Consider the following 13,926-nt stretch of genomic DNA (forward strand, 5'->3'; position numbering starts at 1 on the left):
CGCAGTTTTGAAAAATAACTAGGGTTTTAACAGGAGCATAGGGAAGAAAGTGGTAGACGGAGAAGAACCCAATGCAGGAAAAAACAGAATATGCAGATATATGAAATTGTCTTATGTCTAAGGATCTAGTTAGAGGATAGGCAATAATTGAAGGTAGAAAGGTGGGCAGGAATCAGATTATAGAAGGTCCTGGGAGACATTTTGTTTGCTATCCATACCAAAGAAGCCTTATGGTCACTTATTCATGCCTTTTCTCCTGCAAATTCAAAACCTAAATGCCACTCATCTCATTTACATCCAACACACAAGCCGTGTTTTTGTTTCTTACATTCAGAATAATCTTGGCATCAACTCGGGGCAGCTCATGCACAAAAATGCAAGATCCATTAGGCCAGGCAGAGAAGAGGGTCCAAGCTGCCTTAACCCAGCCAGTGTCAGACGTGTTCCAGAAGATGTCTGATTTGGTCAAGTCCACCCACCGCCTGCCAAAAATTAAAGAACGTCAGAACCCTCAGCAATGCTTCTACCTTTAAAAAGGATTACATTTCACCTTCTTTGGAACCTCTCCCACAGCGAGTACTCACTTGTGGGTATGACAGTTATCAAATCTGTACAAGAACCATAGTCAGTCTTTGTCTCAACAAGCATTTATTGAGCATATTCTTGCTTTTTATGCCCTAAGGGAAGGATATAGAATTAAAAAAAACAGATTCCATGCCTTCAAGAGTTCACAGTCTAGTGGGAGTGATCTATAAGGGGACACATAATCTACATACAATGTGATGAGGGCACTTTCTTCATCCAATACTTCTTCTGGACTTGGCATTAGAGTGTAGGAAAGAATGATTAGTCTAGAGTGTAGGAAAGAATGATTAGTCTTGCTTTGGGGGGCTTGCAGGTTGGTAAGTATAAACATCAAGGAGGCCCCTGGAGAACAAGCTTTCATAGGGTTAAACCAATAGCTTTATGCAATTACAGAGAATGGGCACCAAACCCAGAGAAAGAATGGAGATGGAATCTGAGAAATGCTTCCCCAGAGGAGGTGGGGTCTAAGCGAGATGTAATGATGCACAGGAGCTACACTGGGGAGGCAGAGAAGGAACCACATCCCAGGAAGGGGAAGCAGTACCTGCGAGCATAGAAAAGTGATCATGTTCTGCACTTGGATTTGGGGACATATGGTCTCCGGTCCTCAACCTACCTAGATGCTCTTCTTGGTCTTCTCCTCTGAGTTTTCCTCGCTTCTCCCTTTGTTGTGGAAAGGCCTAAGGCATTCAGTGCTGAGGCCTCTTCTCTTCCTAGTGTCCATTACTTTTCACCGATCTCATCCAATCTCATGGCATTAAGTACTACTTTACTGATAATTCCACCACGAATCTTTCCCACTAACTCTACACATGAATCTCCAACTGCCTCCCCGATATCTCCATTCTTAACTCAGGGTATGGAGATGTCCACCATGCGTCTCAAACTTACAGTGCCAAACACGGAGTCCTTGTGTTCCACCAGACAGTTGATCCCAGCCTCCCTGCTATCAGTTAATGCTTCTGGTTGCTTGGGCCATAAATCTTGGCATCATCCCTGACTCTTCACTTTCTCTCTTGCTTTATGTCAAACCCATCAACAGATCTTTCCAGGCCTACGTTCAAAATACATTCAGAATCTTAGCTCCTCTCACGCCCCCTGGGGAAGCCTCCACCATTCCCTCTTAATGCACTGGCCTCTGAAGTCAGTCTCTGCTTCATCTCTTGCCCCCTACAGTTGATTCTCAACACAAACTCATGAGATAACCTTAAAAAAAAAAAAAAAATCAGATCAAGTCACTGCTCAAAAACTCCACTGTACTTCAGAAAATTAAACATAGAATCACCATACAATCCAGCAATTCTACTTCTGGGAATATAGCCAAAAGAATTAAAAGCAGAGTTTTGAATAGATGCTTATATCCCCAAGTTAATAGCAGCACTAGTCACAACAGCCAAAAAGATGGGAAGCCTCCCAACTGTCCATCCATGAGTGACTGGATAAACTGCATTGGAATGTCACATATATGGGACTACTGTTGAGCCTTAATAAGAAAGGAAATTCTGACACATGCTATAAAATGAATGAAACTTGAGAACATTACACTAAGTGATAGAAGTCAGACATAAAAGGAAAAAAATGTATAATTCCACCCACAGGCAGCTCCCAGAGTAGTCAAATTCAGAGACGGTAAGCAGAATGATGAATGTCAGGGCAGACGTGAGAGGGAATGCCAAACTATTGTGTAATGTGTATTATGTAATACACATGGATTCAGATTTGCGAAATGGAAAAAAGTTCTAGAGATGGATGGTGGAGATGATTGCAAAACAATGTGAATGTCCTTAATTACACTGAAGTTTACAAATGAAAATGGTTAAAATGGTAAATTTTAGGTGAAGCATCTCTTACCACAATTAAAAACAAAAATAAAACCAAAAAACCTCCCATGGCTTCTCACCTCGCTCAAAGTAAAGCCCAAAGCCTTCAGATACTACTGGATTTGCCACTTTGTTAGCTCTCTGACCTCAGTCTTACCACTACGTCCCTTACTCACATTCCTCCAGCTCACTTCCTACTTTCTGTTCCTTGGACCCAGCAGATGAACTGTCCCTTGGTACCTTCCACTGGCCACAAAACCCAGTCCGTAGCTGGCCTGGGCGTGCTCAACCATCTTGGGCGCTCCGGTGGTGCCACTTGTGAAGTAGATGGCCAGAGGGTCTTGACTCTTGGTCCTCACACAGTTGTGCTCTGTGGATGCCTCGCTGTAAGATATAAAAATCCTCGGTAGCATTACAAGTAGTAAAAAGAATCGTAATAATAATAACATTTATAACAATACTGGCCACCATTTTAATAGATACTACTACCATGAGGCACTGTGCTGGATGCTCCAGCTTGCATCTCTGAGGCCTACAATGACCTTCCGGGGTCAGTACAACCATCATTAGCAGCCTTTGTAAATAAGGAAATGGAGGCTCAAAAATGGTGCAGTAACTCTGTCTGAAGTGCCTGTGCTCCTCCACTAGAGCAGGAGGACCTTCTGGAAGAACATGCCCGTTTCCATGCCTGTGCTTCTTTACACTGGGCCACAGCCTCACCCCCACCTCAATTCCCCATAGTTTAGGGCTGAAGGGTTTCCTCAATTCAGAGATTTGAGATCTGGGCAATTCCTAAAGTTCTGTGATCTGGAGAATCTTCTCTCCAACTAGGTCTCAACCCTGGCTGCACCATAGGAACACATGGTTAGTTTTTAAAACAAATCCCATCGCTAACGCCCCACCCTAGAGAAAAACCAGAATCTTCAATGGTGGGATAGGCATTGCAATTTTTTTGTGGGGGTGGTTTTATTTTTTGCTTTTTGTTTTTGAGAGAGTGTGTACTTGAAGCGGAGGGGCCAAGGTTGGGGAGGTGGTGGGAAGAGGGAGAGAGAGAATCTTAGGCAGGCTCCATGCCCAGCACAGAGCACAACAAAGGGCTCCGTCCCACAACCCTGAGATCATGACCTGAGCTTAAACCAAGAGTTGGATGCTTAACCGACTAAGCCACCCAGGCACCCCTGTGGGGTTTTTTTGCTTTTTTCTTAAAGCTCCTCAGGTAATTCTAAAGATAGCTGAAACTGAGAATCACTCAGCTAGGCCAACCTGACAGCTCATCAGAATCATCTGGGCAGATCTTTTACAACACAGAGTCCCGGGGCCTTTGCTCAGCTATGTCCTGTTAAGTCAGTCAGATGGGGGACCTTGGAACCTGAATTTAAAACAGCACCCAAAGATAAATAGCTAAATAAAAATTTAAAAAGAGAATTTTCCATAATTTCATGGTAGAAAGTTTACTTTCTAGAGTAGTCAAGAATAATCTGAAGAGTATTTACCATGTCCATGCAAACTTCGAAATATATCTTTTGTACCTAACTTTATTACCTACACATGTTAAATATTTTGTTTCAGTTTCTGCTCCTAATCATTACACTGAAATATAATAATATATGATTAAAAAGTCATATGTTGGAAATATAATATTTTGGAAAATATAATACATTATTTATAATGCATGGTTATGGGTCTTATACTAAAAATTGGGACACATCTAAGAGAATGCAGCATATAGTCCTTTTTCAAATGAAGATACTAATAGGAAACAAATGTTGATATTAGTAAAGGAAAAATGAATAAATTAAATAAAGTAGAACAACACCCAGGTGAATGTGAGGCAGTTGGTCCGTGGGACTTGTGATTTAATGGTGTAGACCCCTGGCAGGGCCCCTTTTCGCTTCTGCCTCTGATCAGGACAAAATCTCAAATTCCCAGGTAGGCTTCCACCAGGGCATTGCTCAAAGACAAAGGGCTTTTGGTTCTGTTTGATGTAATTGCCTGTTCGCATCTTATATAAGTCAGTTATCAGTTCTTCACCTGTAAAATTGGGTTAAAGTGCATTTCATAGGGTTTTTTCCAAGGATTAAATAAGATGATGTATGATTCATTATTGGGCTCTGAGCACCAAACACAACACTTAAAACAAAACAGGTCTTCATCACATCTGTGGTACATGAATGAATGTATGTAAACGCTTACCCAGCACTATGCCTAGCATACACTGAGCACACAATGCATGGTAGCTATTATTATATTGCTAACTGATCACCTACTATGCCCTAAATGCATCATATGGGTTCTCTCGTTTACTTTGGCTCATAGCTCTGCAACCACTATCACCAATACTGAAGCAAATGATGCCCACAAAAACTAAGGACGATCGTAGTACTGCTCAGTGAGTGACTTTGAAGGATCTTAAGGTGGTCACCAGGATTAGGTCTCAGGTCCATCTGGGCCCTACAGTGAGTGCTCCTTTCTGGTTTACTCTCTCGCTGTAGTCAGTAATGCATTCCATCTCCTATTGTTTAAGGGGGAAAGCCGTGGCCTCCTCTTCATGTTGTCCTTTAGAGAGCCCCAACCTACCGGAGGAGTTTCCTGAAGTTCATCCAGCCTGGCCGACTGCTGTCTGATACCAGTAGTTTGGACTGGAGGAAGGGACAGTCAGCGTTAATGGCATCCACCCGCGGAGCCAGGGAGTCAGTGGTGATAATGGATTTGGCCCTGGATGCCTGCAGCCGATATTTGAGGTCCTTCTCTGTCAGCTGAGAAACACCCGGGATCATGACAGCCCCTGGCATCAGAGAGAGAAGGGATATTTTTGGGGGGGCAGCAGGGGAAGACCCTTATGAAGAGGTCCAGACCAGATACCCCCCTCAGAGACAGGAATAGGAAGAGATTAGAAAGGGGTGGAATGGCTGAACTGGAAAAGGTAACAATAATGATAATAATGAAATCCAGAATATGTTTATGGAGGAATTACACATGCTAAGAACTGTATGTGCATTATTTCACTTAATTCTCACAACTCTGGAGAGTAGGTGCTATTATTATACCCATTTTGCAGATTAAAACTGCAACAACGACAACTAAGACAGACACTTAGCCTTAATCAAATGGAATAACTTGCCCAAGATCACATGGTTAACATGCTGTAGAGCTGTGATAGTGAATCCAGGAGGTAAGCCTAGGGGTCCATTATCTCCAATATATTAAACTGCCTTAGACATGGCCTAGCTCTATGGTCTTCCCTGCCTGCATACAAAAGGCTACAACAAATCCTAGTGTTGAGAGTGGATCTCTTGGGGTGGGAGGCAGGAGGGTAAGTATAGTAGGTGGGAGCTCCAGCACTCCTGTAAGTTCAACCAAAGCCATTCTGAAGGAAGCTGAGTCCATCTTTTCTCAAGGAAAAGGGAAGAGTAAGCAAAAAGTAGGGACAAATTTTAGTCAGACACCTGAAAAACCACCTGAGTATCTCAGAATGGAAGATGAAACACCCCACTGAAGCCAGCACTCTCATTTCACAGATGAGAAGAAAGAGATCCTAAGGGAATCAGTCATCCTTCCATGGCCAGTGAGTGACACCAATAAACAAAGGAAGGGGCCAATCCCAAATGTTGTGGGAGCCAAACCAGAGTTCTTATTACTCTTCGCTTTATCTCCTAAACTTTTACAGGGTTTAAACCCCAACATGAACACTTTGGAAGCTGAACAGTGTTTCTTCAGTTCATCTCTCTGCTTTAGCTATTTTCAGAACAAGTTTGTCCCACCTGGAGATGTGCATGGTGCTTTCGGAGCCCAGTCAGAGGGCAGACAGCTAGGGCTTTCAGCAAGAGAAATGAGTCCAATACCTTAGACTGGAAGAGAGGTGATCAGTGCACATCAGGAGAACAAGGGAATGTGAGAATGTGAGGACATCCAGCTTGGGTATCCTTTAAGATACTGGAGAGGATGTTGGGGTTGACACAGTCATGTGTGATAGTCTCATGTCTCATGAGTTATTTTATTTGGACATCAAAGAAATGGGTGAGTCTGCATAACTGGGGGGAGCTGGAGACATTTAGGTAATAGGGAAATGAATGAAAATAATATCCCAAAAGGAAGTTCTGATCGTGCAAACTGCCCAACCCAATGGCTGGCACATAGTAGGTCCTCAAGAAAAGTACAAGGGCTCCCTTACCTTGGCCCTCATTTAAATAAACCTTATATGTCAGGGCAGAATATGGAGAACGCCTCAAACCTGTGTGCCTATTTCTTTTCTTCTACCTAGATACACTAGAATGGCATTCACTTTGATATATTGTGCAAAGATATATAAAAATAAAATGAAAGTTCCTGCCTTTTTTGGGGGAAGGAGCAATCCAGTCACAAAAACGGTTAACTAAACTTGTTCATATAGAAAAGCTAATTCTTGGGGCGCCTGGGTGGCTCAGTGGGTTAATCCTCTGCCTTCAGCTTGGGTCGTGATCTCAGAGTCCTGGGATCAAGCCCCACGTCAGGCTCTCTGCTGCGCAGGGAGCCTGCCTTCCCCTCTCCGCCTGCCTCTTTGCCTACTTGTGATCTGTAAAAAAAAAAAAAAAAAAAAAAAAAAAAATCTTAGAAAAGCTAATTCTCTGGTGTGAGTTTATATCCCTCTGTTTTGCAAGCGTTATTTGTGAAAACATCTGTATTTTCAGGTAGGTTGTTCTATGGACATGAAACATTCCAAGTGGTGGAAATTTCCCAGTGGATATCGAAAGTAATTGTCTTGGTTTTGTACAGTCAGCAAAAACCAAAAACAAAACCCATCCCTTTCAGTAAGAGCATCAGACAGGGTCAGCAGAGGCCCTCTGAATTCTCTGGACTGTGTCCTTTCGCCTCCTCTGCTGGAAGAATCATCCCAGGAAGATCAATGGTCCACTGCCTAGGCCATTCATAATAGTGGGATGAGGAACCCTCAAGGGCTAATCTTACTGCTTTTATTATTTTCTCCTTCAATTCCTTCCCTTGAGAGCTGGTAGATGCTATGGTGGTAAAAGTCATAAAATCTAAGAGTGAAACTAATGTAGAATGATAATGAACGTCTCTTATCCATAACTGCATTGCTCTCTATACAGTAGCAGCTCCTAAACCACAACCAGCAAAAAAATAAGTTTGGTTCGTCTACTCAGAATTTTTAAAAAGTTTACTCAGTTCTCAATATTAAAAAATTAGAAGGTTTTTTCATAAAAATCCAGTTTGCCATCACAAAGTCAGAAGTGCTGGCAACAGAGGCCCTCCTTCACACATGGAAACATCTAGCTGGGGTTGAGAAGCACTTGCCACCCCCCGTAATAAGGCATGTGAGCTCCAGTTTACTCCAGTCCCCAGTGCTCCCTATTGCTTCACACTGACCTGCTTTCATCAGTTACATTACCTTCTCACCCTTGTGTTCAATCAAGTTTGTGATTGTGGGGCAAAAGGGAGGTAAACAAATAGGGTTTGATTTTCTCCATCTCCCAAACCATGTGACTCTGCAAAGCTCTGGCAGGTGGTATCCGTCCCAACTGGTAGCTTCAGCTCTGCTCACTGACCTGTCCGTATGCACGCCACGCTGACCAGCCACCACTCTGGGAGCCGCGGGAGCACCAGCATCATCCTGTCCCCAGGCTGAAGGCCGCACATACCCTGGAGCACATTAGCCGCCTTCCTGGACTGCTCCCCTAGCTCCTCAAAGTTCCACTTGACCTCCGTTCCCTTGCCATTGACCCACCAGAATGCAGGGATCTGGGGCCGGTGCCCAGCCTAGACAGCAGTGTAGGCAGAAAAGAAATAGAAAACATTTCTTGAGAATTTTTGTTTGCTTGTTGTTTTTTAATTTTTTTTTTGTAATTACTAGTCACAGGGTTCAAATTCAAAACAATGAAAAGATGCATTGAGAAGTCTTACTCCTATCCTTACGCCCATCTACCCTGTTCCCCACTTTACCTGCCTCAACATGTGACCAATATTATTAGTTTCTTGTAAATCCATTCAGTATTTAGGCAAATAAGTATATTCTGTTTTCCGTAACACCTTTTTAATGCAAAAGGTAGCATATGATTCATACTGTTCTGCGTCCTCCCCTTTTTTTGAGCTATAATTCTCATACCACAAAATTCACTATTCTGAAGTGCAAAATTCAGTGAGATTTTTAAAGATATTATAAAGTGGGCTTTGTGTTAACCAATAGTTTTGCCATCTAACTAACATGAGTGTTCTGAGCATGTTGAAACTAAGCAAAGCTACTCAGTAGGTTAGGTGTATTAAATGCATTTTCCAATTATGATATTTTCAACTTAACAATGGGTCTTTTTTCACTTTATTTTTTAAATGATGTTCAGTTAGCCAACATATCATTAGTTTTTGATGTAGTGTTATTCAACGATACAAGAAGCAGTAATCAAAAATCTCCCTAAAACCAAGACTCCAGGGCCAGAGGACTTCCTAGGGGAATTCTACCAAATATTTAAAGAAGAAATCACACCTATTCTACTGAAGCTGTTTCAAAAAAAAAAAAAAAATAGAACTCATTCTATAAGGCCAGCATTACCCTGATCCCAAAACCAGGCAAAGACCTCATCAAAAAGGAGAATTACAGACCAATATCCCAGATGAACATGGATGCTAAAATACCCAACAAGATCCTGGCCAACAGAATCCAACAGTACATTAAAAGGATTATCCATCACGACCAGGTGGGATTTATTCCTGGGATGCAAGGGCTGTTCAATATTTTAAGTCAATCAGTGTGATAGATCACATTAGTAAAAGAAAAGACAAGAACCTTATGATCCTCTCAAATGATGCAGAAAAAGCATTTGAAAAAATGCAGCATCCTTTCCTGATTAAAACTCTTCAGAGTGTAGGGATAGGAGGAACATACCTTCGTATCATAAAAGCCATCTATGAAAACCCCACAGCAAATATCATTGTTAATGGGGAAAAGATGAGAGCTTTTCCCTTAAGTTCAATTCAATGGTTTTTAATATATTCACAAAGTGGTATAATCATTGCCATAACCTAATTCCAAAACATTCTCATTATCCTAAAAAGAAATACCATACAGATTAGCAGGAGCTCCCTATATCCACCGCCCCCCCCTCCGCCAGCCCTTGGCAACCACTAATCTACTTTTTGTTTCTATGGATTTGCCTATTCTGGATATTTCATATGAACAGAATCATATAATATGTGCCAGCACCACTAGTTGGAAAGATGCTTCTTTCCTCCCTAAATTTACTGGCACTTTTGTTGAAAATCAACCGACCATAGATTTATTTCTGGACTCTCAATTCTATCCCATGCATCTATACTTGTCTTTTTACCAGTGCCACACCTTTTTTTTTTTTTTCTCACAGTCTTTATTACTGTCACTTAGCAGTAGATTTTGAAATAGGGAAGTGCGAGTCCTATTGTATTTATCATGACTGTTGTGGTTATTTGGTGCCCCTTGCCTTGCCACATGAAGCTTTGGACAAGATCATCTATTTCTGCAAAGAAGTCTACTGAGATTTTAATAAAGGTTACTTTGAGTATCTAGACCATCTAGACCAATTTGGGATATGTTTTGGGGTTTGGTTTTTTTTTTTTTTTTTTTGCAGCTTTATAATTTCTGCTTCAATGGAATCAATTCTAAAAAACATACAGTTCAACCCTGTCAAAGGCAGACTTCAGTAAGCTCCTAAATGCATACATAATGGAGAGGCTAATATTTTCTGGTTGTTCCTGTTTCCCGAAAGTTGAACTTCTTCAGAGGTTTTAGACTCTTCCAAAAACTATCATCAAGGGGTATGTTATTTTTGTATAATGAGGTAATATCTCGGAGCATTCTGAGATTTACCCAAATCTTTAACGGGTGCTTCTTTAATAAACACTCCTGACATATTCCAGCCTTTGGTTAGTTTCCAGAGTTCTAAGAGGTTCATTCTGGTTCATTTTCAAGATTTTTATTGTTGTTGTTTTTACAGAGGACAAAATTTTAGAATGTCCTTATTCTATCATTTTTGCTGATATAACCCTATTTGTATATATCTTTAGAAGAAATCCTCCAAGGATGATCCCAGTATGGATAAAGAGCTCAGATTATATAGACAGGAACAGGGCACCCCAGTTCCATCTCCTACATATGCTTCTCATTTTATTCTCACAACAACTCCAGGAGGCAGATGGTATGACTTCCTTTTTAGAGGTGAGAAAACTGAGATCCAAAGGGCTTAGGGCATGTATCCAAAGACCATGTCTAACGGCAAAGCCACCTTCATACTTTACTATATCCACTAACAGTATACTTTCACTGAATCTGCGAACAGTATTATTTTCCTCACTGTTTTTCTTTACACAAGCTCTTCTTAAAATTAATATAAGTAAATTGCATGGAGATAAAGTTTATAGTCTCTTATTATAAAAGGTTAGCATCCTTAACATAAAAAAAAAGTAACTATAAAATACAGAGACACAACAGACACCTAAGGAAGAGAGAAAAAAAAAAAAAGGAAGTATATGCTCAGAGACACACAAAGAAATCAAGATAATCTTAATTCAATTCTAAGTATCTGCTATGATCTGTGAAAAGCTCTGAGCCTCAGGCATGCTCTTTCCTTATTTAAAAGGGAAATACAGGGATGTCTAGATGGCTTAGTCAGTTAGGTGTTCAACTCTTGATTTTGGCTCAGGTCATGATCTCAGGGTCGTGAGACTGAACACCACGTGGACTCTGCACTGGGTGTAGATCCTACTTCAGATTCTCTCTCTCCTGGCCCTCACCTCTGTGCTCTCTCAGTACACAACAGTGAGAGCAATATTAACGATAGAGTATCAAAACAAAATTTTCTCTTTCACTTGATCAGAATGATGGGAACGGAATCAAAGAGGGCATAACTGTCTCAACTCTGTGATGTGTGTTCAGGAATATGAGACACACTGGGCTAAGTACCTAAGGCTCATGAAACTTGGTCATAATTCTTTTTTTCCCCCCCTAAGGATTAAATGCTAACAGTTTGTTTTAGGACTTGCAAAATTCCCAGGTCAAAATGTCCACCTGTGTTGTAGCCTTGAGTCACACTGGGATAACTGAGGGCAGCCTCTGCGGCCCAAGAGGGACACTAGGACACAGTGGGCTTCACCTTTTCCAGCTGACTCCACATGTCCAGCACATCATGGGCAAAGTTGAAGTACTCAGGCACTGGCTGCCTCCCCAGGCTGATGGCTTCCCAGGTGGCCACAATCTTCTGAGGGTCAGGTAGAAGTGGCTGCTGCCCATGAGGCCCACAGAATCCCCGGGCATTTCTCAGCACCTGGAGGACCCATCCTCTTAGCCATAGCATCCTGCTATTGCCTGCAGCCTGTTTCAAAAGAGAAGAGAGAGAACGTGACCTTGAATTCTGGGTTTTGTGGGGAGACTGAGATAGAGGAGAAATCTGCAGTCAGCCCCAATGGTGACTACAGTACACGCCAACTTGTAAACACAGTCGTGGGCTTTAGTCTTAATTCCACAGTGTGATTTAGGTCATTTCTTCTCTCTGAGCCTGAGATCCGTCCTTTCTACCTCTCACGGCCTATGGATCTCTGTGGGTCTAAGATCAGTTAACTCAGAGCCCACTTCTCAAGGCTTCCCAAGCCCACTTTCCCAAGGTAAATCCTGAACTGGCCTGACAAAGCCAACAAAGTTCTAGGGCTTTATGGAAATATAATGTGAGCCACACATGTTATACACAATTTTCCAGAAGCTTCATTCAAAAAAAAAAAAGGAAAGGAACAGGTGAAATGAATTAAAATAGCATTTTATTTAGCCAGTATGAAAGATTTTTTTTAAATGGAGTCATATATGTTAAGGGTTGAGCCTGGAGGCCATGAAGGAAGTGGACCTTATTCATGTCCTCACTGGTAGAACCGCGAACTTTTGAACTGCACCAAACCACAAATACTCCAAGGACTCAGCCTGAACACCGGCAACTTGCTACACAGCAGGAGACTGTTTAGTGATAGCCTTAGCAATCAACTATACTCAGTCAAGATTGGTTTTCTGCCACCAACATCAATCAAAATTCTTTGTAAGCAATATACACAACATTCCCTCTTGTCTTTAAAAAACCCTTGCCCTTTGGGGCACCTGGGTGGCTCAATCAGTTAATCATCTGACTCTTGATTTCAGCTCAGGTCATATTTCAGAGTCATGATCTCAGGGTCATGAGATCAAGCCCCACCTTAGCCCCACAGTGGCTCCATGCTGGGTGTAAAGGCTTTTATAAGATTCTCTTTCTCCTTCTGCCCACCTCTCCTCTCTCTTAAAAAAAAGAAAAAACAAAACAAACAACAACAAAACCAGAACAAAACACTTGCCTTTTGTTCCCTGGAGTATGGGGTGGGGTGGGGTGGGGGTGGGGGCTGGTGGCACATTTGGGTTGCTGCCCAAATCTGTGTTCTCTGAATTGCAATTCTGAGACCTCCAAATAAACATTTTCATTTTAGCTTTGCCTCTTTTCTTGCTCAACACTGGCTATATCCTATAATTTCAACATGTAACCAGTGTAAAAAGATATTACTAAAGAGATATTTTACCATTTTATTTTATTTTTTTGTACTAAGTCCTCATAACGCAACATTTATTTAACACTTACAAGCACACCTCAGTTTGGACTAGCCACATTCCAAGGGCTCAGCAGCCGCAGGTGGCTACTGGCTACCATACGGGACAGGGCAGTCTCGGTGTCTTGCTATTCAAAGTCTGATCTACAGAACAGCAGCATCAGCATCATCTGGGAGCCTGGGACACCTGCAGAACCTCAGACTCCACCCTAGGCAGGGGGAATTAGAATCTGCACTTCAACAGGAGCCCAAGAGTGTTGTGTGCACTTTGTTTAAAGAGCACTGAGAAGCAGATGCAGGTTCTTCCCACCAAATTCCTCTCGGCCATAATAATAACAGAATATGGTCCTGTAACTGCCAGAGATTAAAAGTTTGGGCTTCTCCCACATTGTTTTATTAAATCCTAGCCCCCCAGTGTGATCATAACAGGAGGTGGAGGCCTCTGGGAGGTGATTAGGTTCTGAGACCTCAGGAGCTCACTGGCTCCTACTGAATGGGCAGGTCAAAGCAAAAAGACAGGAGTCTATGAACCAGAAGCGAGCTCTCAGCAGACACGAATCTGCCTGCCGCAATTCAATCTTGGACTTCCTGGTCCCTAGAACTATGAGAAATAAATGTTATTTAAATGACAACTGCCCAAACTGAATAAGACGTAACCAATGTTAGGGCCAATTTAATGTTAAAACCTGTTTAACTATTAGGGCCTGCTTAGCCAGAGCAACTCCATATTGCCTAGGTAGCCATATTGTTGTTTACAACCACGGACTTAATTCCGGGAATAAACGCCCCTGTCCTGGTTTGGTTCCGGGCATCGATTCTGGGAGTAAATGCCTTAACAAAAGAAGCCACATATCCTGGGTCTGCGGTTATGCCCTATAAAACCAGCCTGTGAGAGGGGGAGAGGGTCACTCTCTTCAGAGGCAGCCCTAGCCGGTCAGTCTGACTT

The 13,926-nt window shown here is 42.1% G+C and overlaps 1 protein-coding gene across 2 annotated transcripts in view; it reads right to left on the bottom strand.

The window, feature by feature from the left end:
- The window catches only part of ACSM5 (acyl-CoA synthetase medium chain family member 5), a 110,161-nt gene that overhangs the window by 13,234 nt on the left and 83,001 nt on the right, over positions 1-13,926 (bottom strand). For both annotated transcript variants that reach the window (XM_059154671.1, XM_059154670.1), the window contains exons 2-6: positions 11,519-11,737; positions 7,949-8,159; positions 4,983-5,190; positions 2,646-2,789; positions 329-482 (exon numbers count right to left, since the gene is read on the bottom strand). In XM_059154671.1, coding sequence (XP_059010654.1) covers positions 329-482; positions 2,646-2,789; positions 4,983-5,190; positions 7,949-8,159; positions 11,519-11,737 — 936 coding nt within the window. The remainder of the gene's footprint in view (positions 1-328; positions 483-2,645; positions 2,790-4,982; positions 5,191-7,948; positions 8,160-11,518; positions 11,738-13,926) is intronic.

The sequence above is a fragment of the Mustela lutreola genome, chromosome 17 (genome assembly GCF_030435805.1).
Source record: "Mustela lutreola isolate mMusLut2 chromosome 17, mMusLut2.pri, whole genome shotgun sequence".
NCBI lineage: Eukaryota > Metazoa > Chordata > Mammalia > Carnivora > Mustelidae > Mustela > Mustela lutreola.